The sequence below is a fragment of the Heterodontus francisci genome, unplaced genomic scaffold (assembly GCF_036365525.1).
Source record: "Heterodontus francisci isolate sHetFra1 unplaced genomic scaffold, sHetFra1.hap1 HAP1_SCAFFOLD_52, whole genome shotgun sequence".
Taxonomy (NCBI): domain Eukaryota; kingdom Metazoa; phylum Chordata; class Chondrichthyes; order Heterodontiformes; family Heterodontidae; genus Heterodontus; species Heterodontus francisci.
The window spans coordinates 2,394,942-2,419,503 of record NW_027141175.1 but is presented as its reverse complement, the minus strand read 5'-3'; the positions used below and the strand labels follow the sequence as shown (position 1 = coordinate 2,419,503).

Here is a 24,562-nt window from a genome sequence, read left to right as displayed (position 1 = left end):
AGTGATCGGAATCCTGGTTCTCTCTTTCCATTTTCCCTGTCCCACCCATGGCCAATGAGGCTCCTCTCCTCCCACCCACCCTGAGAGCAATTAACCCACCTTTTACATAAATGTAAACTGGAAAAGTGTCTTGTAAAGAGAAATAGCAGAGGGGAGGCTGTACCCCATCAGAGAGGATTGTGTTCCTGAATCCCCAACTCTTTTTGTCATGTTTCCATTCAATGTACACATCCTCTCCTTGGTCTGTCCCTGGAGACCTGTCATATCACATTTCTCTCCAGAAAATTTCTAAAGATGTTTTCCCCATCCCTCCAGGATAGGCCTGGAGTCCCCAGCACTCCCTCCATTCTAGTACTTTCTGAAATACTACCCGTGCCATTTGATAGTTAAGAGAGACAGAGGGGAACGAGGCAAATCAAGCATGGCTGAGCCTTTAGTGTTGACAAACAGGGCTCCATTCCCTGAACCAGTGCCACAGCTTTCAGAATAGAAGGAGCCTATACAAACCTGATGGGTTCCACTTAAACAAAAGAGCTGGAGATGTTGACAGTCAGAACAGATAAAATGTGGAGGAGTGTTTGAAGCAGATGCTGTGTTGTTACTGTAGTTCTACTATGAAATTATTTCAAGGAGATAATTCTGAATGTCATGGATCAACGTGGACCCGTCCAAGGCAAAGGTTCTAAACTTCCTTGTGGTCCAGCCTGGTTGAATGAAACTGAAGAAAACAAATCACCCAGAAGTGGAAAAGAAATATAAGGCCATGAAAGCACAGAATTCAGATGGATGCAATACCAGATGGTATGGCAAGAGTGTAAAACAGCAACAGACTGGTGAATAAAACTTTCCCATTGAATGAGACAAGAGAAGAGAAGGGTAATAATAGCGTCAGGTGAGTTGTGACACTATTCACATTCCACCTTGATCTGAATAGGACTGTTGTAGGGAGTGATTGAGAAGAATAGAGGAGAAATGAAAAGAAAGGAGAAATAAACAAAAGGTCTTTTGATTTTAGATTGACAGACTGTAAAGTATGGGTGTCGGAAGATATAGCGTGAAGTTGGTTGTGACAAGATCACAGGAAAGTTGTGCTTAGAGCTGTGCCCTGAGACAAGGTGTGTGTTGACAGGAAAGCTGCTTTCTTTTGCACAAAATGTATTTTATTCATAAAATTTGTGGAAGTACATTGCAAAGCAGGCCAAATTTGATATTACATAAGATGCCATACAGATCAATTTCTTTCACGACAGTACATGAGGTAAATCACTATATCTGTCTGCACAGGTTATATTTACAGTTATTACATTATACATCAAACATTCTCTGGTGCGTACAGCCCAAGGGGTTTTACACGGGTTCCAGTGCCTCACTGCACAATGGCCTTCTTTGGCCTCCTTGTCTCGAGAGACAATCGGTAAGTGCCTGGAGGTGGTCAGTGGTTTGTGAAACAGCACCTGGAGTGGCTTTAAAGGCCAATTCCAGAGTGACAGACTCTTCCACAGGTGCTGCAGATAAAATTGGTTGTCGGGGCTGTTACACAGTTGGTTCGCTCCTTGCGCTTCTGTCTTTTTTCCTGCCAACAGCTAAGTCTCTTCAACTCACCAAACTTTAGCCCCGCCTTTATGGCTGTCCGTCAGCTCAGGCGAACACTGGTAACTGATTCCCACGACTTGTGGTCAATGTCACAGGACTTCATGTCGCGTTTGCAGACGTCTTTAAAGCAGAGACATGGATGGCCGGTGGGTCTGATACCAGTGGCGAGCTCATTGCACAATGTGTCCTTGGGGATCCTGCCATCTTCCATGCAGCTCACATGGCCAATCCATCTCAAGCGCCGTTGGCTCAGTAGGGTGTACATGCTGGGGATGTTGGCCTCCTTGAGGACTTCTGCAATGGAGATACAGTCCTGCCACATGATGCCAAGGATTCTCCGGAGGCAGCAAAGATGGAATGAGTTGAGACGTCGCTCTTGGCTGACATACATTGTCTTAGACTTCAGCCTTTCTCCGTTGAGACTCCATGCTGGCTTCCCCAAGCTTTAATGCGTCCAGCACATAGTCTTGGATGTTGCAATGTGCCAGTCTGCAACACTCGGACATGGACAACTCTTTGCACTGGAATACCTGTCCCACGGCTGGGCTCGTTCTCAATAGAGATCATTTCAAATGAACATTTCCTAAATCCGTGCTTTCTCTCTCGCAATAAAGAGAACAGGATGTCTAGCAGATTCAGTGTGAGACGATAACACTGCCGGGTAAAAGCCGCCTTCCAACTCCAATCTTAACACAGGAGATTCCCCAAACAGCTGCAATAAGATGTTTGTAAACTGCTGGAAGCGGATGTGTGTGGAAATGGTGATGTTACTGAGGAGGTTTCTTGTTATCGAATGGACTGTGTTTTGGTGGGAATATTACTGAGTGTTAATTGTAGCACGATCATATTTAAAAGCTCCGGCTTTCTGGAAAGCTTTGACTATGAAGGCCGAGTCTGGAAGGGTTTGTGTGGAGAGCTGGGTTTCGGTTCGACTGTTAATAAAGGGTTTGAAATTGGCAGCCCGGAGGAAACTGGAGGTGGAGCTGAAAGATGAGGGGCCGTTCTCTCTCTGTCTGTCACTCTGGGTGTCTCCTCCCCTCCTGCTCTCTGTTTAATCTTAACTCTGTCTCCTCCCCTCACTGCAATTCTCAGCCAGGTCCGGGCGGCCGCTATAAAAAGGAGCCTGAAGGATTCTGTTTCTCATATCCAGCAGTGACCTGAGTGAAGAATTATCATGTCAGGCAGAGGCTTGGATCCGCTGTCCGTGCGCAGACTGATGAGCATCTGCGACCAGTTCGAACTGGCCTCGGGTGCCAAAGTTAACCACGGCAAGAGTGAGGCCATGTTCTTTGGCAACTGGGCTGACCGATCCTTTGTCCCCTTCACCGTCAGGTCAGATTACCTGAAGGTGCTGGGGATATGGTTCGGAAGGGCAGTGGCGTGCACCAAAACCTGGGAGGAGCGAGTAGCCAAGGTACAACAAAAGTTGAGCATGTGGGGGCAGCGATCTCTCTCCATTGTGGGTAAGAACCTGGTTATCAGGTGCGAGGCGATCACGTTGTTTAGTTTTAGTTTAGTGTAGTTCAGACATACAGCACTGAAACAGGCCCTTTGGCCCACCGAGTCTGTGCCGACCATCAACCACCCATTTTATACTAATCCTACACTAATTCCATATTCCTACCACATCCCCACCTGTCCCTATATTTCCCTACCACCTACCTACACAAGGGGCAATTTATAATGGTCAATTAACCTATCAACCTGCAAGTCTTTGGCTTGTGGGAGGAACCGGAGCACCCGGAGGAAACCCACGCAGACACAGGGAGAACTTGCAAACTTCACACAGGCAGTACCCAGAATTGAACCCGGGTTGCTGGAGTTGTGAGGCTGCAGTGCTAACCACTGCGACACTGTGCCGCCCTGTGCTGCTCTCCGTGGCGCAGGTCTGGCCCATACCCCAGTCCTGCGCTGTGGCAGTCACCCGAGCCATTTTCCGCTTCGTCTGGGGATCTAAAATGGACCGGATCCGGAGGGACACGATGTTCAAATCTCTGGACAAGGGCAGCAAAAATGTATCCAACGTGGCCCTCATCCTGATGACCACCTTCGTGTGCGGCTGCATCAAGCTGTATGTAGATCTCCAGTATGCAAACTCCAAGTGTCACTACGTGCTGAGGTTCTATCTGTCCCTGGTGTTGCAAAGGATGGGCCTGGTCACATTACCGCAGAACGCTCCATCAAGTTGGACTGTGCCGTACCACCTATCCTTCGTGGAGCAGTTTCTGCGGGAAAACACCTTTGACCACCGATCCATCAGGCAGTGGTCTGCACGGAATGTCCTCAAGGCCCTACGGGAAAAGGAGACGGGGGATCCTGTCGGATGGTTCCCCGATCAGACTGTCAAAGTCATTTGGCAGAATGCCTCATCATCAGAACTTTCAAACAAGCACCAAGATGTAGCTTGGCTGGTGGTGAGAAGAGCCTTCCCCGTCAGATCCTTCAAACACACCCGAAGTCTCGCCCCCTCTGCACAATGCCCCCACGGTGGCTGTGGTGGGGAAGAGACGGTTGCCCACCTCCTCCTGGAATGTGTCTTTGCAAAGCAGATGTGGAAAGAGATGCAGTGGTTTTTGTCAAGGTTCATCCCAAGCAGCTCTGTAACACAGGAGTCTGTGCTCTACGGGCTGTTCCCAGGGACGCACACCGAGACAAACATCAACTGCTGCTGGAACACTATCAACTCGGTGAAAGACGTCCTTTGGTCTGCCCGAAACTTGCTGGTCTTCCAGCGCAAAGAGTTGTCCACGACCGAAAGTTGCAGACTGGCACATTCCAAGGTCCAGGACTACGTGCTGAGGGACGCACTAAAGCTTGGGGCAGCCACAGCAAAGGCTCAATGGGGAAAGACCACAGTGTAAGGTCCCCCCCCACCAAGCTGAACTGAGGGGCTGGATTCATGGGAAACCCCTCGAACTGTATCGGGAAAATTTTTTGTGCTGTAAATGTAAAAATGTATATGGCATGACAATGAAATGGAAGGGTTGTGAGGCAACTCAAAATTGTATAGAAGGAAACTGATCACCTTTGCACTGTTGGTATTTTTTGACTTGATGCTGTTTTAAACTGTTTGGGAATGTAATTTTTACAGATTTTTAAGAATAAAGTATATTTTGGAAATAAAAAAATGTCAGGCAGAGGTAAAGGAGGCAAAGGACTGGGCAAAGGGGGAGCAAAGCGGCACCGCAAAGTGCTTCGTGATAATATCCAGGGCATCACTAAACCAGCAATCCGCCGCCTGGCTCTCCGTGGCGGGGTCAAGCGGATCTCAGGTTTGATCTATGAGGAGACTCGCAGGGTGTTGAAGGTTTTCCTGGAGAATGTGATCAGGGATGCGGTCACCTACACTGAGCACGCCAAGCGCAAGACGGTCACTGCCATGGGTGTGGTGTACGCTCTGAAACGGCAGGGCCGCACTCTCTGCGGATTCGGCGGTTGAACAACTCGACCCTTTCCTGCAAACACACAACAAAGGCTCTACTAAGAGCCACCCACCGCCTCACAGAGAGAGCAGTGACCTGGAAACGGGAGCTGGGATAGGCTGTTCAGAACTGTCTGGAATAAATCTGCGCTGTGTTCGTGTAGAAACCTGGAATCCCTGAGTTTGACATTGCAGTTGTCGCAAGGATGTGCAGTGGATTTGATTTTCTAAACGGGCTGTGTAAACAGCGCCTGAGGCTCCACACTTAGTTATTTCCCCAGTCGACACATGCCCTCAGTGAAAAGCCACATCACTCTGGAATTCCCGCAGTTTGAGCCCGCGCTCACTTCTGATTGGTCACCCTCTTCCCATTCGCATGTCTTAACCAATCGCAGAGCCTCGAATTAGAAAATACAGCAAATCATTGGCTTAAATTGTCGTCCTAACAGTTTGAATTCGAAAAAGGCGTCAATTTCAGTGTCGAAAAAAAGCGATTACTGGAAAATCTATTTAAAGTTGTTGGTAAAATATTTTCCCGTAACCTTGACCCTTTTTTATTCCGCTTTTATCGCCACAAATTCCTGGCGCTATTTTACGTACAGTTTTAACCTGTCATTTATTTCCCACTCCATGGGAAAAGACTCCATTCAGCAATCCTTAAGGGACCAATAACTCAAACTCGGTGTGGAAGTGATAAATTACAGACTATTGGTAATTCCCCTTCACACAGGCTTCAGGGGGACAGTGAGAAGTCACTGAAATAGTTACTTAAACATTTTAAATAGTTCCTATTCTGTTCTGTTACTGACATGCTGGAATTAGACAATAAACAGCCCTTTCACAGAGACTGTGGGTGGCTCTGAAAAGAGCCTTTGGGTTATTAGATGACATTTTGGCCGCTTTACTTTTTCTGGGAGCTCTGAACGCTGATTTTCTTGGGCAGCAGCACGGCCTGGATATTAGGCAGCACCCCTCCCTGAGCGATGGTCACTCCTCCCAGCAGCTTGTTGAGCTCCTCGTCGTTGCGGACGGCCAGCTGCAGGTGTCTGGGGATGATGCGGCTCTTCTTGTTGTCCCGGGCCGCGTTACCGGCCAGCTCGAGGATTTCAGCGGTCATATACTCGAGCACAGCAGCCAGATAGACCGGGGCTCCGGCACCCACACGCTCAGCATAGTTGCCCTTTCTCAGGAGCCTGTGAACCCGGCCCACCGGGAACTGCACTCCAGCCCGGGAGGAGCGAGACTTGGCCTTGGCCCGAGCTTTCCCGCTGGTCTTTCCTCTTCCAGACATTTTCACAATCTCACAAATGCTTTAACAAAGAATGGTTAATTTACGCAGCATTTACTTTACTTATAGACTGAGAATTTTCCTCATTGGTCGGTACCTAATTCACTTCATTTGCCTATATTCACCAATAATCAGGTCACTGACAAACAGAAGAGGGCGGGATTTACCCGCCACGACATCAGAAGCAGAGAATTGTTCAATTTCAAAAAGCCCGCCAATTTCATTGCCGGAAAGGGGCGGATTAAAATAAATGTAATTCTTCGTCAAAAATTTAAAATCCCTTCTCTGTATTTTGTTTTATTCAACTTGTAAAATGTTGTTTAAATTGTGGCTCATTCTCCAATCGCTTTCAAACTGTCCCTGGTGGGAATAAATCCCTGTTCAGTGCATTGGCCTGAAGTGAAACATTGTTTAGTTTTCAATCAGAGCTCAGTGTCCTTCTGTGAAAAGAGGGAGCCGGATGGAGTTCTGAAACTGCCCTTAACCTGCTCTGTAATAATCCCATCTCAGGCTGTTGCACTGCGGAGAGTTGCTGTTAATAAAATCATTAAGGGATTAAGACCTAATCTTAACCACTGAAAGCAAGTGTTAATGCGGTCATTCAGGGGCTGTGAAAAGAAAACAGTACAATAACAGCTTTAAGCAAAAAAGTGAAGACGGGTGAGCTGATTATGGGTTCTTGTAAAGTTTATGGGACAGCAAACACAGCAGTAGGATCCTTATTATATTATACATTGTCTTTAAGTGATTTAATAGAGATGTTTGGATGCAGCTTTTTCAGAGAGATTGTGGGTGGCTCTTAAAAGGGCCGTTGTGTTTGATCTGTTTTTCAGTCCATTGTGTAGTTTTACTTGGAGCTGGTGTACTTGGTCACCGCCTTTGTCCCTTCCGACACGGTGTGCTTGGCCAGCTCCCCGGGCAGCAGCAGGCGCACGGCGGTCTGGATCTCCCGGGAGCTGATGGTGCTGCGCTTGTTGTAATGGGCCAGGCGCGAAGCCTCACCCGCGATGCGCTCGAAAATATCGTTCACAAACGAGTTCATGATGCTCATGGCCTTGGAGGAGATGCCGGTGTCGGGGTGAACCAGCTTCATCACTTTGTCGATGTAAATGGAGTAACTCTCCTTCCTCGACTTTCTCCGCTTCTTGCCGCCCTTTGCTGACGGTTTATTTAAGGTTTTCTTGGCGCCCTTCTTAGCAGCTGCTTTCTTCTTTTTTTTCCAAAATATACTTTATTCATAAAAATCTGTAAAAATTACATTGCCAAACAGTTTCCAAACAGCACCAAAAAATACAAACATTGCAAGGGAGATCAGTTTCCTTCAATACTGTCATGAGTTTCTTCCCAACCCTTCCGTTTCACAATAGTCATGTCAATTACAGTTTTACATTTACAGCAATTGAGAATATTAACGATACAGTTCGAGGGGTTTCCCATTGATCCAGCCCCTCAGTCCAGCTTGGTGGGGGAACCTTACATTGTGGTCTTTCCCCATTGAGCCTTTGCTGCGGCTGCCCCAAGCTTTAGTGCGTCCTTCAGCACGTAGTCCTGGACCTTGGAATGTGCCAGTCTGCAACATTCGGTGGTGGACAACTCTTTGCGCTGGAAGACCAGCAAGTTTCGGGCAGACCAAAGGGCGTCTTTCACCGAATTGATAGTCCTCCAGCAGCAGTTGATGTTTGTCTCGGTGTGCGTCCCTGGGAACAGCCCGTAGAGCACAGACTCCTGTGTCACAGAGCTGCTTGGGATGAACCTTGACAAAAACCACTGCATCTCTTTCCAAACCTGCTTTGCAAAGGCACATTCCAGGAGGAGGTGGGCGACTGTCTCTTCCCCACCACAGCCAACGCGGGGGCACTGTGCGGAGGGGGCGAGACTTCGGGTGTGCATGAAGGATCTGAGGCTTCTCACCACCAGCCAAGCTACGTCTTGGTGCTTGTTTGAAAGTTCTGGTGATGAGGCATTCCACCAAATGACTTTGACGGTCTGCTCGGGGAACCATCCGACAGGATCCACCGTTTCCTTTTCCCGTAGGGCCTTGAGGACATTCCGTGCAGACCACTGCCTGATGGACCGGTGGTCAAAGGTGTTTTCCCGCAGAAACTGCTCCACGAAGGATAGGTGGTACGGCACCGCCCAACTGCATGGAGCGTTCCGCGGCAATGTGACCAGGCCCATCCTTCGCAAAACCGGGGACAGATAGAACCTCAGCACGTAGTGACACTTGGAGTTTGCGTACTGGGGATCTACACACAGCTTGATGCAGCCGCACACGAAGGTGGTCATCAGGATGAGGGCCACGTTGGGTACATTTTTCCCGCCCTTGTCCAGAGATTTGAACATCGTGTCCCTCCGGACCCGGTCCATTTTAGATCCTCAGACGAAGCGGAAAATGGCTCGGGTGACTGCCACGGCGCAGGAGTGGGGTATGGGCCAGACCTGCGCCACGTAGAGCAACAACGTGAGCGCCTCGCACCTGATGACCAGGTTCTTACCCACAATGGAGAGAGATCGCTGCCCCCACATGCCCAACTTTTGTCGTACCTTGGCTACTCGCTCCTCCCATGTTTTGGTGCACGCCCCAGCCCTTCCGAACCATATCCCCAGCACCTTCAGGTAATCTGACCTGACGGTGAAGGGGACAAAGGATCGGTCAGCCCAGTTGCCAAAGAACATGGCCTCACTCTTGCCGTGGTTAACTTTGGCTCCCGAGGCCAGTTCGAACTGGTCGCAGATGCTCATCAGTCTGCGCACGGACAGCGAATCCGAGCAGAAAACGGCGATGTCATCCATGTACAGGCAGGTTTTGACCTGAGTGCCTCTGCTGCCTGGGATTGTCACCCCTCCTATGCTGCATCCTTCCTAATAGACTCAGCAAAGGGTTTAGTACAGCAAACAAACAAGACCGGGGAGAGAGGACAGCCCTGTCTGACTCCAGATTTGAGCGGGAAACTTTCCGATTCCCACCCGTTGATTGAGACTGCGCTACTGATGTTTGTGTGGAGCAGTTGGATCCAATTGCAGATTCCCTCCCCAAACCCCATTTTGGAAAGCACGTCCATCATGTAGGTGTGCGATATCCTGTCAAAAGCCTTCTCCTGGTCCAGGCTGATGAGGCAGGTGTCCACCCTCCTGTCCCATCCGTAGGCGATCGTATCCCTGAGTCGCGCGAGACTATCAGAGATCTTCCTGCCGGGTACAGTACAGGTCTGATCGGGGTGATGGAGTAACTCTCCTTCCTCGACTTTCTCCGCCTTTTACCGCCCTTTGCTGATGGTTTACTCACAGTTTTCTTGGCGCCCTTCTTAGGAACTGCTTTCTTCTTCTCCTCAACCATCTTCAGTTTCAATTTCAGACACAGAAATAAACCAAACCCCTTCCGAGTGCGGATTAAATAGACAATCCCACAGCTCTATGCTAATAAGGGATGGGGGAAAGTAAAGATTGTGATTGGGTGATTGGGAGTGATGTCACAATGGTTTTATATTGTAATACTCTAATTGGTCTCTTTCGCCATCCAATCAGATTTAACATCTGCAACCAATCACAAACCCTCTCACTGCATTCAGGAATTACATTTCCCAAAGACTCTCTCCAGCCCTAGTTTCCATTGAAAAATTCACCGGGAAATGTCCCCTGGCTGTGAGGATCCCTTATTTTCAGCTTCTCACATTCCGGCCTCTCTAAATTGAGCGCTTTGTTGGGCGGAAATATTTATTCAGGCAGTTTCAACAGCTCAGAGCCGACACTGGGTTAGAAACCAGAAATGGGAGTACGGGTCACAAACAAGGAGTTTATGCTGAACTTTTATAAATTAAATCACTAGTTATCGGCCTCAGCTGGAGCATTTCTAATTCCAGGTTCCACACTTCAGCAGGGATATCAAGGTCTGAGAGAGAGTGCAGAGGAGATTGACCAGAATGGCTCAAGAGATGCGCGAAAGAATAGCAAAGCTGGATTCATTCTTCTTGGAGCAGAGATGTTAATGTAATATTTAATAGTTGTGTTCTACATTGTAATGGGTTTAAGAGGAATTGTTCCCACTAGCAGAAGGGTCTGTAACCAATGGACACAGAATTGTTAAAAGAATCAGAGGGGGTGACGAGGTGATATTTTAACAGGCTTTCTGATGATCAGAAATGTACTGCTTGAAAAGGGAGGTGAAAACAGATTCAATAATAACTTTCCTGAGGGAATTGGATCATTACTTGATGGGGAAATTACAGGGCAATGTGAAAATGACAGGGAGGTGGAACTGATTAGATAATTCTTTCAAAGAGCGGCCACGGGCACAATTGTTCAAATGAACTCTTTCTGTGCTGTAAAATTGTGATTTATTGCTGTTCAGAAACACCCTGATAAACAGCCAAACTCTGTTTCAGATCTGTAACAGTAACTAGGCTGAAACAGGTCTTTAATCAAATTTTGGTCTTAGACTCACAGTATCAGTGAATAGTTACAACATAATAGGAGGCCATTCAGCCCATTGATTCCGTGCCAGCTTATTGGCCTTTCTTCTGCCCTGCATATTTTTAATTTCAATTACTTATCTTGAAAGCTTTGATTGAATCTGCCTTCTTCAGCCTATCAGGCATCCCAGATCCTAATCATTCACTCCATGAAAAAGTTTTTCTTCATGTCGCCTTTCAGTTCACCAGTTTTAAACACCTGGAACTGAGCTGAGTATTTTATTGGCTGTGATTGCAGCATAGACAGCGGCACAGTCCCAAAATCCACAGAAAGACTCAATGTATTGCTCCATGTGAGCGATGCTGTTAGAGCAGTGAGCATAGCTGCCTTCCAAACAGCTGGAATAAAAACAGAAAATGCTGGAAATACTCAGCAGGTCAGGCAGCATCTGTGGAGAGAGAACAGTTAATGTTTCAGGTCAATGACCTTCCAAGCAGCTGTGCCCGGGTTTGATTCCCAGCCATTACAGTTTGGCGTTCCTTAAATTCCTCAGATGAGAAACTGAAAGATAGGAACTGAGTTGGGTACTGTCTCAAAGGAATTTTGTTTCCCAAACCAAGAAGTGTATAATTTGAATAAACATATTTCCAACACAGATTTCCTTCAAATTAAAGTTCAATTGAACTCTGATTTTACTCCTTTTTTATTGATAATTATTATTTGACCTGAATCATACAGTGGACTCAGAATAGAATTACTCAGATTCATTTTCCCACAGCTATTCCCGTTCCTTATAAAAAACAATTCCTGGATTCTGGAAGCTGTGGATTGGAGGGTAACAAACATATCCACACTATTCGAGAAAGGAAGGAGAGAGAAAGCAAAGAACTAGAGGCCAGTTTGCCTGACATCAGCAATGGGGAATGTGCTACAATCTATTATTACAGACATGGTAAATGGTGATGTGGAATATCAGAATATTGTTGGGCAGAGTCAACATGGATTTATTAAAAGGAAATTGTCAATGATAAATTATTAGAATATGTAGAGGTTGTAACTGCCAGGGTAGATAAGGGGAACCAGTGGATGTCGTCTGTTTGGATTTTCAAAAAGCATTCAATAAGTTATCAAACAAGAGGTTATTACACCAATGTAGGTCCCATGCGATTTGGGGATAATATATTAGTATAGATTGAGTATTAGTTAACAGACAAAAAACAGAGAGCAGGAATAACCGAGTCATTTTCTGTGGGAAAGCTGTAAGTAGTTGGATACTGCAAGGATTGGTGCTCGGGACTCAGTTATTTACATTCTGTATCAATGACTTAGATGAGGTGACTGAATGTAATGCTATCCATGTTTGCCGATGATATAAAGTGAGGTGGCAAAGTAAACTGTGAGGAAGATGCAAAGAGGGTAAAAATGGATTTAGACAGACTAAGTATGTGGGCAAGAACAAGAGAGATGGAATATAATGGGGAGAAGTGTAAAGTTACACACTTCAGCAGGAAAACAGGAATGCAGAACATTTTTGAAATTAGTGAGAGAATGGGAAATGTTTACATTCAGAGGGACCCGAGTGTCCTTGTCCAGGAATCACAGAAAGTTTACATGCAGGTACTCAACCAATTAGGAAAGCAAATGATATGTTTGTCTTTATTGCAAAGAGATTAGAGTAGGAGTATTTATTGCAATTATACAGGCCTTGGTGAGATCACACTTGGAGTGCTGTGCAGTTTTGGTCCCCTTATCTATGGAAGGATATACTTGCCTTAGAGGGAGTACAGAGATGTGTCAGTAGACTTCTTCCGAGGATGAGGGGATTGTCCTACGAGAAGAGATTGAATAGACTAGGCCTCTATTCCCTAGAATTCAGAAGAGCGAGAGGTAATCTCACTGGCACATAAAAAGCTTAGTGGCTTGACATGGTAAATGCTGGGAGGATGTTTCCTCTAGCTGGGCAATCTAGAACGAAGGGTTACAGTCTGAGTATAAAGGGCTTGGTCATATTTAACTGAGAAGAGGAGATTTTTATTCAGTCAAAGGGTTATGAATCTTTGGAAGTCTCTATCCCAGAGAGCTCTGGATGCTCAATCATTGTGTATATTCAAGAGAGATCGATAGGTTTTTGGATACTAAGGGAATCAAGGGGGCTGTGCCAGTGTGGTAAGATGGAGTTGAGATAGGAGAACAGTTGTTATCTTGTTGAATGGTGGAACTATTTCGATGGGCAGAGTGGCCACTCCTGCTCTTATTTCTTATGTAAACTTTCATTCCATCCCAGGGATTGTTTTATTCTTCAAAAAGAGAAATACTGCAGCCGCTAGAAATCTGAATAACAGAAGATGCTAGAAACACTCAGCAGTTCTAGAAGCATCTGTGGAGAGAAGAAGGTAGGGGCAATGTTTCAGGTCTATAGAAGGGTCACAGAACTGGACAATTAACCCGAGCTTCTCTTCTCCACAGTTGTTTCCGGACTGGCTGAGTGTTTCCAGAATTTGAGCTTTTTTTCTTTCTATATGTTATCTCTTTCACTTTTGACTGTTTGCTGTGAAATTTTCAGCATTGTGCTCAGTTCTTTGTGTAGTTATGTTTTCTTTATTTGAAGTAATGCAAATAGTATCCTGAAAAATCAGACAGAAATACTGCTCAATGTAGTGTAATATATAACAGGGCACATTTACAAATATCAGATCAATGCAGTCAAACATTTTTATTAAGAATTGATTACTTTTATTTATTTTATTTAGAGACACAGCACTGAAATAGGCCCTTCGGCCCACCAACAACCACCCATTTATACTAACCCTGTGCTGACCAACAACTACCCATTTATACTAACCCTGCAGTAATCCCATATTCCCTATCGCCTACCGACACTAGGGGCAATTTATAAGGGCCAATTTACCTATCAACCTGCAAGTCTTTGGCTGTGGGAGGAAACCGGAGCACCCAGCGAAAACCCACGCGGTCACAGGGAGAACTGGCAAACTCTGCACAGGCAATACCCAGAATCGAACCCAGGTCCCTGGAGCTGTGAGGCTGCAGTGCTAACCACTGCGCCACTGAACAGTATAAAAATGTGAAGCAATATGAGTGTAGCACAAAATGTAATACCTCACATTAGCTGCTTATTAACCCTGACAGACTGTGCCAATTTCTGCTTCTATGTTGCAGTTCTCCCTTTCAGCTAGCAACTGTCAGCAATCTGTGATACAGTGCAGTTTTGCAGATCAGACAGTCAGTCACAACATGCAATAATTGTTCAGATTATGTAGGACAGGTGGGATTTAGAAATACTGGGAATGGAGATGAGTTGTTATTGCATTGAGTTTGCCCAAAGATTAGAGACACCATTGTGGCAAATCAGTCTGTTGTCCTGTACAGGAGAATGAGAATCATTCTTTATTTGTGGCTGTCAGTCTCTATTACTGAGTGGGAGTGTGGGATTCATGCTGCATTGGTCAGTCTCTGGTACAAAGTGTCATATTCACTCTGAATGTATAAGGCTCTGGAACTGTTTGTGTGTGTGGAATTCATTCTGTATCTGTCAATCTCTGGTACTATATATGAATGCGGCATATATGTCATAGCTCTCAGTGTCACTGTATGTGTGTGTGGGTTTCATTTCATATCTGTCAGCCTCTGTTTCTGTACATGACTGTCAGATTCATACTGTGCCAAAATGTCCCTGTTGCTGTATGTGACTGTGTGATTCATTCTGTATCTGTCATTCCCTGGTACTATGTGTCAGTATAGACTCATTCTGTATCCCAGTCACATGCACTATATTTGAGTGTGCGATTAATTCTGTACCTTTAAGTCACTGATAATATATGTAAGTGTTGGATTACTGTTGGATCTCTCAGTTATTGTTTCTGTTGTGAACTTGGGATGAATTTAACATCTGTCAGTCTCTGGTACTGTTTATGAATGTGGGTTTTGTTCAATATCAGTCAGTCTCAGGTACTGCCTGTGAGTGTGGGTTTTGTTCAATATCAGTCAGTCTCAGGTACTGCCTGTGAGTGTTGGTTTTGTTCAATATCAGTCAGTCTCAGGTACTGCCTGTGAGTGTGGGTTTTGTTCAGTATCTGTTAGTCTGTGGCAATGCCTGTGAGTGTGGGTTTTGTTCAGTATCTGTCAGTCTCTGGTACTGCCTGTGTGTGGGATGCATTCATTAGCCATTAATCTCTGGGTTAGTTTGTCATTCTGGATTCACTCTACACAGAATTACATAGTATTAATAGTCCAACTCAGGAAGGGGCCATACTGGACCTGGTGTTGGGGAATGAGCCCGGCCAGGTGGTTGAAGTTTCAGTAGGGGACTATTTTGGGAATTCCGTAAGTTTTAGAACACTCATGGACAAAGACGAGAGTGGTCCTAAAGGAAGAGTGCTAAATAGGGGGAAGGCCAACTATACCAAAATTCGGCAGGAGCTGGGGAATGTAGATTGGGAGCAGCTGTTTGAAGATAAATCCACATTTGATATGTGGGAGGCTTTTAAAGAGAGGTTGATTTAGCGTGCAAGAGAGACATGTTCCTGTGAAAATGAGGGATAGAAAGGGCAAGATATGGGAACCATGGATGACAGGTGAAATTGTGAAACTAGCTAAGAGGAAAAAGGAAGCATACATAAGGTCTAGGCGGCTGAAGAAAGACGAAGCTTTGGAAGAATACCGGGAATGTAGGACCAATCTGAAACGAGAAATTAAGAGCAATAAAAGGGGTCATGAAATATCTTTAGCAAACAGGGTTAAGGAAAATCCCAAAGCCTTTTATTCATATATAAGGAGCAAGAGGGTAACTAGAGAAAGGATTGGACCACTCAAGGACAAAGGAGGAAAATTATATGTGGAGTCAGAGAAAATGGGTGAGATTCTAAATGAGTACTTTGCATCGGTATTCACTGAGGAGAGGGACATGACGGATGTTGAGGTTAGGGACAGATGTTTGATTACTCAAGGTCAAGTCGGCATAAGGAGGGAGGAAGTGTTGGGTATTCTAAAAGGCATTAAGGTGGACAAGTCCCCAGGTCCAGATGGGATCTATCCCATGTTTCTGAGGGAAGTGAGAGAGGAAATAGCTGGGGCCTTAACAGATATCTTTGCAGCATCCTTAAACACGGGTGAGGTCCCGGAGGACTGGAGAATTGCTAATGTTGTCCCCTTGTTTAAGAAGGGTAGCAGGGATAATCCAGGTAATTATAGACCGGTGAGTCTGACGTCAGTGGTAGGGAAGCTGCTGGAGAAGATACTGAGGGATAGGATCTATTCCCATTTGGAAGAAAATGGGCTTATCAGTGATAGGCAACATGGTTTTGTGCAGGGAAGGTCATGTCTTACCAACTTAATAGAATTCTTTGAGGAAGTGACAAAGTTGATTGATGAGGGAAGGGCTGTAGATATCATATACATGGACTTCAGTAAGGCGTTTGATAAGGTTCCCCATGGTAGGTTGATGGAGAAAGTGAAGTCGCATGGGGTCCAGGGTGTACTAGCTAGATGGATAAAGAACTGGCTGGGCAACAGGAGACAGAGAGTAGCAGTGGAAGGGAGTTTCTCAAAATGGAGACGTGTGACCAGTGGTGTTCCACAGGGATCCGTGCTGGGACCACTGTTGTTTGTGATATACATAAATGATTTGGAGGAAAGTATAGGTGGTCTGATTAGCAAGTTTGCAGCCAACACTAAGATTGGTGGAGTAGCAGGTAGTGACGGGGACTGTCAGAGAATACAGCAGAATATAGATAGATTGGAGAGTTGGGCAGAGAAATGGCAGATGGCGTTCAATCCAGGCAATTGCGATGTGATGCATTTTGGAAGATCCAATTCAAGAGTGAACTATACAATAAATGGAAAAGTCCTGGGGAAAATTGATGTTCAGAGAGATTTGGGTGTTTGGGTCCATTGTTCCCTGAAGGTGGCAACGCAGGGCAATAGAGTGGTCAAGAAGGCATCCGGCATGCTTTCCTTCATCGGACGCGGTATTGAGTACAAGAGTTCGCAGGTCATGTTACAGTTGTTTAAGACTTTGGTCGGCCACATTTGGAATACTGCGTGCAGTTCTGGTCGCCACATTACCAAAAGGATGTAGATGCTTTGGAGAGCGTGCAGAGGAGCTTCACCAGGATGTTGCCTGGTATGGAGGGCGCTAGCTATGAAGAGAGGTTGAGTAGATTAGGATTATTTTCATTAGAAAGACGGAGGTTGAGGGGGGACCTCATTGAGGTGTGCAAAATCATGAGAGGTATCGACAGGGTGGACAGCAAGAAGCTTTTTCCCCAGAGTGGGGGATTCAATTACTAGGGGTCACGAGTTCAAAGTGAGAGGGGAAAAGTTTAGGGGGGATATGCGTGGAAAGTTCTTTACGCAGAGGGTGGTGGGTGCCTGGAACGCGTTGCCAGTGGAGGTGGTAGACACGGGCACGATAGCGTCTTTTAAGATGTATCTAGACAGATACATGAATGGGCAGGAAGCAAAGAGATACAGACCCTTAGAAAATAGGCGACAGGTTTAGATAGAGGATCTGGATCGGCGCAGGCTTGGAGGGCCGAAGGGCCTGTTCCTGTGCTGTAATTTTCTTTGTTCTTTGTTCTTTATTTACAGCACAGACAGGCCATTCTGCCCATGTGCCAGTAGTTCCAATGAGCTTACTCCAACCCTACTTCATCTAATCCTATAAGCAAATCCCTTGAATTGTTTCTGCCTCATTTCATCATTTAGCTTGACGTTAAATGTAACAATGTTCAGCAGCTCAAGTGCTGTTAAAGCAGGGTAAAGAAGTTTCCCCTGAGTTATTTATTTGATTTATTACTGACTATTTCATATTCACAGCTTTGGACTCCACCACAAGTGGGAAACATCTCTACCTCTACCCTAACGAAACCCTTCATATTATTCAATGCTTCTATTAGGTGACCACTCAGAGAAAAGATCCCAGGCTTGTTCAATAGTTTGAACTCCTGTGGAACATATAGCTCGTTTTGCATTTATGGAATAAAAACTGTATCTCAGTCTGAAACTGTATGTGATTTTAGATTGGCATATAATGTGTAGCTCAGGCTGCAATAAATAACTGAGACAATAACTTTCACTCTAACACTAGAGTTTTGTGGAGTGCTATGTTATTTGTCTTTCAGTCTGTTCTGATAGAATATATAATTTTACCTTTAAGTCTGATGCAATGGGGGGTCGGTTACGGGGTCCGGGGCTGTGTTGTCCATTGGGGGCGGTTGGAGCTTTGAGGGCGGCCCTCCATGGGGAACAGGGTGCCCTATCAGGAGGACCGCCTGCAGCCTGTAAGAAAGACGCTTGGTTTTACCAGGGGAGGCGGTGGCGTAGTGGTATTGTCACTGGCCTAGTAACCCAGAGACCCAGGGTATTGCTCTGGGGACATGAGTTCAAATCCCACCACAGCAGAAGGTGGAATTTGAATTCAATTAATAAATCTGGAATTAAAAAGCGAGTCTAATGATGGCCATGAAACCATTGTCGATTGTTGTAAAAACCCAGCTGGGTCACGAATGTCCTTTAGGGAGGGAAATCTGCTGTCCTTAGCTGGTGTGGCCGACATGTGACTCCAGACCCACAGCAATGTGGTTGACTCTTACATGCCCTCTGAAATGGCCTAGCAAGCCACACAGTTGTATCTAACCACTATGAAGTCAATAAAAACAGCACTGTGGGTGTATCTACCCCACATGGACTGCAGCGGTTCAAGAAGGCAGCTCACCACAACCTTCTCAAGGGTAATTAGAGATGGGCAATAAATGCTGACCTGGCCAGCGATGTCCACATCCCATGAATGAATAAAAAAAACAGGCAGGGTTCTTGGTGCATTTGCCACACTGCCTCCCCGCCCCCAACCCAACCAAGGACAAAATACCCGCAGCGGAGAGAGGAGGCCCATAAGTGGCAGTTCATTGGCCAATTAAGGGCCTTGATTGGCCTGGGGCAGACAGGCTGTTTCTCCCTACCGCCGTTCCGTGTAATATTGCAGTGGGTGTGGGAGGGGGTCAGAAAATTTGCATCAGATTGGAAGTTGGCAGATGTTACACTGCTTTTCAGGAAAGGAGGGAGAGAGAAAACTGTGAACTACAGGTCAGTTAGCCTAACATCAGTCATTGGGAAAATGCAGGAAGTCTGAACAATGCACTGAGAAAAGCATTCAAACAAGTCAACATGAGTTTACTGAAGAGAAATCTTGTTGACAAATTTATGAGAGTTTTTTGAGGATATAACGAGTAGGGTAAAGGGAAACCAGTCGGATTCCTGGATTTCTGAAAAACATTCAACAAGGTGCCACACAAAAGGTTAATAGGGAAGATAATGACTCATGGAATTGGGGGTAATATATTAGCATGGATAAAGGATTGGTTAATGGATAGGAAGCAAAGACTGGGTATGAACGGATTGGCAGGTAGTGAATAATGGAGTGTTGCAAGGATAAGTGCTGGAGTCTCAGCTATTTACAATCTAAATTGATGACTTAAATGAAGAGACAGAGAGTAATGTATCTAAGTTTGCTGATGATACAAAGGTAGGTGGAAAGGGAAGCTGTGGGAGGACATAGAGAGGCTGCAAAGAGATATAGACAAGTTCAGTGAGTGGGCAAGAAGATGGTAGATGGAGTATAATGTAGGGAAGTGTGAAGTTCTTCACTTTGGTCATAAGAACAGAAAAGTAGAATATTTGATCAAAGGTGTGAAACTTGTAAGTGTTGGTGTTCAAAGAGACTTGACTGTTCTTGTACAAGGAATACAGAAAGTTAGCATGCAGGTACAACAAGCAATTAGGAAGGCAAATGGCGTGTTGGCCTTTATTGCGAGGGGATTAGAATACAGGAATAAAGAAGTGAGTTACAATTGTACAGGATTTCGGTGAGACCACATCTGGAATACAGTGTGACGTTTTGGTCTGCACACTTAAGAAAGGATATATGTGCATTGGAGGCGGTGCAGCAAATGTTCACTAAATTAGTCCCTGGGATGAGGGGATTGTCCTATGATGAGAGGCTGAGTAAATTGGGCCTATACTCTGGAGTTTAGAAGAATGAGAGGTGATCTCATTGAAACATACAAAATTCCAAAGGGGCTGGATAGGGGAAACACTGAGAGATTGTTTCTGCTGGTTGGAGAATCTAAAACATGGGGACACAGTCCCACGATAAGGGGCTGATCATTTAGGACTGAGATGAGGAGAAATTACTTCACTCAAAGGGTTGTGAATCTTTGAAATTTTCTACTCCAGAGGATTGTGGATGCTCCATCATTGAATACATGTAAAGCTGCGATAGACAGATTTTTGATCTCTCAGAGAATCAGGGGATAAGGCGAGCAGGCGGGAAAGTGGAATTGAAGCCTAAGATCATCCATGATGGTACTGAATGGCGGAGCAGGCTCCACGGGCCACATGATCTACTCCTGCTCCTATTTTGTGTGTTTTTGTGTTCTGACTACTTCTGCTGTTGGTGATTGTGGAACTGATGTCTCTGCTCTCTGTGACAGATACTGTACTTACTGTGTGTGAGGAGCTGGCTGCACTTCCCCTTGTGTCGAGGAATCACTACATTTATTCAGCTTCCTCAAGTATTGCCTGTTGAAAGAAAAAGTATTTATTATAATTCAGGAAGAGATGCGGTGGAAGTTACAAGAGAGACCAAAACAATTTTTCAATGAATAATCATTGTGAACAATCACAAAGGAAACCCAGCAATACAAACAGAGTAAGTGTCTGATTCCACTGCAGTCCTGCAGCCCCCAGCTACTGCATACCAGGGGCTTTGGCCATTTTACAACCATTTAATGACATCCAGAAACAATCCACTGGGCCATGAATGGGACTGACCAACGGAGCAGGGACTTTTACACAGGTCAGATTTCCAGTTCCCGCTCCCATGGTCTAACCGTTCCGGCGAAACCAAACAGCCGCTGTTTAAAATGTGTCCTTCACGCTTCTCACCTGGTGCCTATAATAGATTCACTTTGTGTAACTCCCCATATCCTGACTGTCCGCTTCTGTTTCCACACTTCACTGTCGAATAACAGTAAACTGTGGGAACAGGCTATATTGCTCTCTTTGCGCTGGCGCGGACACGATGGGCCGAATGGCCTCATTCTGTGCCGGAAATTTTCTATGTTTCTGGTTGAATTGTTGCAGAAATCTGGGCCTGCGCTCCCCTCCCCCAGCACGGCCTGTGAGCGGAAGAAGATGGTTTAAAACAGCCGCCAATGGAGAGATCCCGGTCCCGGGGGAAGGGAGCAAACAGCAGCCTCCTTCCAGCAGCACATCGCTTTGGGAGCGTGTCCGCAGATTGACTCAGAGATCAGCATCGAGTCCGGGGCAAGTTCAGAGGGAGGCGGGGGCTGTTTGTAAGAGGCGGAGTGGAGCTGGAAACGGTCCGGGAACATGGAGTGAGTGGCGAGGCCATTCTCCGGTTCTGTGTGGACAAGGGGATGGAGACAGAATGTGAAGAAACTTACTGTAGTGGAGTGAAACACTGACAATATTTGTGCGGCTGGGGTTCTTTTCTGGTATCCATAATGATTATTATTTGAGAGATTAAATTAATCAAAACTCTGTATCTTCGATCTACCTGTATTTCAGTTATAAACATACTTTTGTTCAAACAGACAAATAATTGAATGAACCAGAATAAATGTGATGTTTCCTCCACCCAAGTTACAAGGAAGAGTGTCACCAGCTCCTTCTCACACAGTCCGTACATTATCACTCACAGAGCGCAGAGACACAGACAGGTCATCAGTTCCACAGTCTCAGACAGCAGAAATAGTTCCAGAGACACATTTTCAATCCATCAATCAAACAGAACAGGAGAGACAGACGTTGTTTCCATGTCACCCCAACTCAGTACCACTGACAGGTAGATACATAAATCCCAGTCCAAATTCTCACTCACGATCAAATTATCAGTGTGTCAATCCCACATAAGAGCAACCTCAGCTACAAATTAAACACACATCGAACTGACACATGGTTCCTGTTTCAAAGTTACAGAAATAACCTCAATAATGTACTCTGAGATTCAAGTTAAATACCAGCCCAATATTTACACAGGTTATGAGTTTATAATCAGTATTAATTTAGTTTAGATTAGTTTAGAGATACAGCACTGAAACAGGCCCTTCGGCCCACCGAGTCTGTGCCGACCATCAACCCCCATTTATACTAATCCTACACTAATCCCATATTCCTGCCACATCCCCATCTGTCCCTATATTTCCCTACCACCTAACTATACTAGGGGCAATTTATAATGGCCAATTTACCTACCAACCTGCAAGTCTTTTGGCTTGTGGGAAGAAACCGGAGCACCCGGAGAAAACACACGCAGATACAAGGAGAACTTGCAAACTCCACACAGGCAGTACCCAGAATTGAACCCGGGTCACTGGAGCTGTGAGGCTGCGGTGCTAACCACTGCGCCACTGTGCCGCCCATCATGTTTCCAGACATATACATTAGACTCAAGTCCAAATCTCAAGTGCATAATCAGATTGAGAGATTCTGAAATATAGTATAACCTGAGATACAAACTCAGATTCCAGTTTAAAACTCATCCGGATTGTGAAACTAAAAGATACATTATAAATTTGATCAGTATAGTCTGAGCTATAAATTACATACCAGTCCTGAAACCTCATAGTGTCAGATGGAAGATACTGTACAATTCCAGACTGAGCTCATTTTACACACAAGTCCAAGATTCTCCCTCAGAGTCAGACTGAATGGCATTGATCAAATTGATTAGTACAGCCTGAGTTACACTTGCACACCAATCCTGTATCAGATTGTAGGATACATTATCTTTCACTATTGTGTTCACAGTGACAGATATTTAATACTAAGCAAAACCTCAAATATATTGTCTGCTTAAAACCTACCACATCAGTGGCCTGTTGCTGTGCTGACATTTTATGTAGAATAAATCCAGACTTGTCATCAGTCCCAGGGACGGAAGATTATATAATGAATCCCACACTCACACAGAGTACCAGATACTGACAGATAGATAGTGATGCTGAAACACATGCTCAGTGCCAGATGCTGAAAGATATAGGTTGATTACTGCACTCACTCACAGTACCTCAGCCTGAGTCATCTAAAGCAACCTAACACACAAATAGTAGCACTGAGAGACTGAGAAAGAGTCCAAAACTCACTCAGAGTAACAGACACTGACAGATACAAACTGAAAACTACACACACATGGATATAGGATTGGATAACTCACAGGAAACAGAGAGTGGGGATAAATGGGGCATATTCAGATTGGCAAACTGTAACTAATGGATTGTCACAGGGACCAGTGCTGGTGCCCCAACTATTTATGATCTATATTAATAATTGCATGAAGGCACCGAGTGTACTGTTGCCTAATTTATGGGTGGTACAAAGATAGGTAGGAAAGAAAGTTGTGAGGAGGACATAAAGTGTCTGCAAAGAGATATAGATAGGTTAAGTCAGTGGGCAAAAGTTTGGCAGATGGAGTATAATATGGGAAAATGTGAGATTGCCTACTTTGGCAGGAAGAATAGAAAAACAGAATATTACTTACATAGAGAGACTGCAAAATGCTGCTGTACTGAGGGATCTGGGTGCCAGGTACATGAATTACAAAAAAGTTAGCATGAAGGTATAGCAAGTAATTAGGAAGGCAAATGGAATGTTGGCATTTTTAGCAAGGGGAATGGAGTATAAAAGTAGGGAAGTTTTGCTGTAACTGTACAGGGCATTAGTGGCATCCCAACTAAAGTACTTCATACAGTTTTGGTCTCCTTACTTAAGGAGGGATATACTTGTATTGGAATCAGTTCAAAGAATGTTCACTAGGCTGATTCCTGGGATGAAGGGTTGACTTGTGAGAATAAGTTGAGCAGATTGGGCCTCTACTCACTGGAGTTTAGAAGATTGAGAGGTGATCTTATTGAAATCTATAAGATTCTCAGTGGGCTGCACAGGTAGATGCTGGGAAGATGTTTCTCCTTGTGGGGGAATGTAGAATTAGGGGCCACAGTTTCAAGATAAGCGGTCTCCCATTCAAGAAGGAGTTGAGGAGGAATTTCTTCTGTCAGAGGGTTGCTCATCTTTGGAATTCTGTTCTCCAGAGGACTGTGGAGGCTGGGTCATTTGATATATTCAAAGCTGTGATAGACAGATTTTTTGATGTACAAGGGAGTCATTGGTCATGGGCGCAGGCAGGAAAGTGGAATTAAGGCCTCAATCAGAACAGGCATGATCATATTGAATGGCAGAGCAGGATTTATGGGCCACATGGCCTTCTGGAGGCAATCCTGAGTGTCATTGTCAATGTCTGCCCTTGGTGACAGGAGGCTCCCAAGGTATGAGCAGTGATCCACATTGTCCAGTGATTCGCCATGGATCTTGACAGTCGGAGGCAGTGTCGGGGAGCAGGCTGGCAGAGGACCTTAGCTTTCCGGATGTTTTGCTTTCAGACAATTCTTTCATACGCCTCCATGAATGCATCGATGAGGGTTTGAATTTGGCCTCTGAGTGTGCGCATATGCAAGCGTTGTCAGCATACTGCAGCCCGATGACAGATGTTGGAGTGGCCTTGCTTCTGGACTGGAGGCAATGTAGGTTCAATAGTTTCCCACTCGTCCTATCGAGTAGATCTACTTACCCGAACTAAAGAACAGCTGATGGGCTGAAAGAGTGCAGGAAATACAGCAACTTGCTGACAGCCACGACATGTGTGGATTCTTCAGCACCGTCAAGACCATTTATGGCCCAAATTACCAAGGACCTACCCTACTGAGAGTAAAGAATGGAGTTACACTGATCAAGGTCAGAGAGGCAGTCAGCACTCG

General features: G+C 45.3%; 1 protein-coding gene across 1 annotated transcript; it reads right to left on the bottom strand.

Moving 5' to 3' along the window:
* Positions 1–7,149: 7,149 nt before the first annotated feature.
* On the bottom strand, positions 7,150–7,503 carry LOC137362399 (histone H2B-like; the record flags this gene model as incomplete). Its single annotated transcript, XM_068026804.1, has 1 exon — positions 7,150–7,503. A coding segment is annotated over one exon (354 nt), but the record flags the coding sequence as incomplete, so codon positions are not given.
* Positions 7,504–24,562: the final 17,059 nt, after the last annotated feature.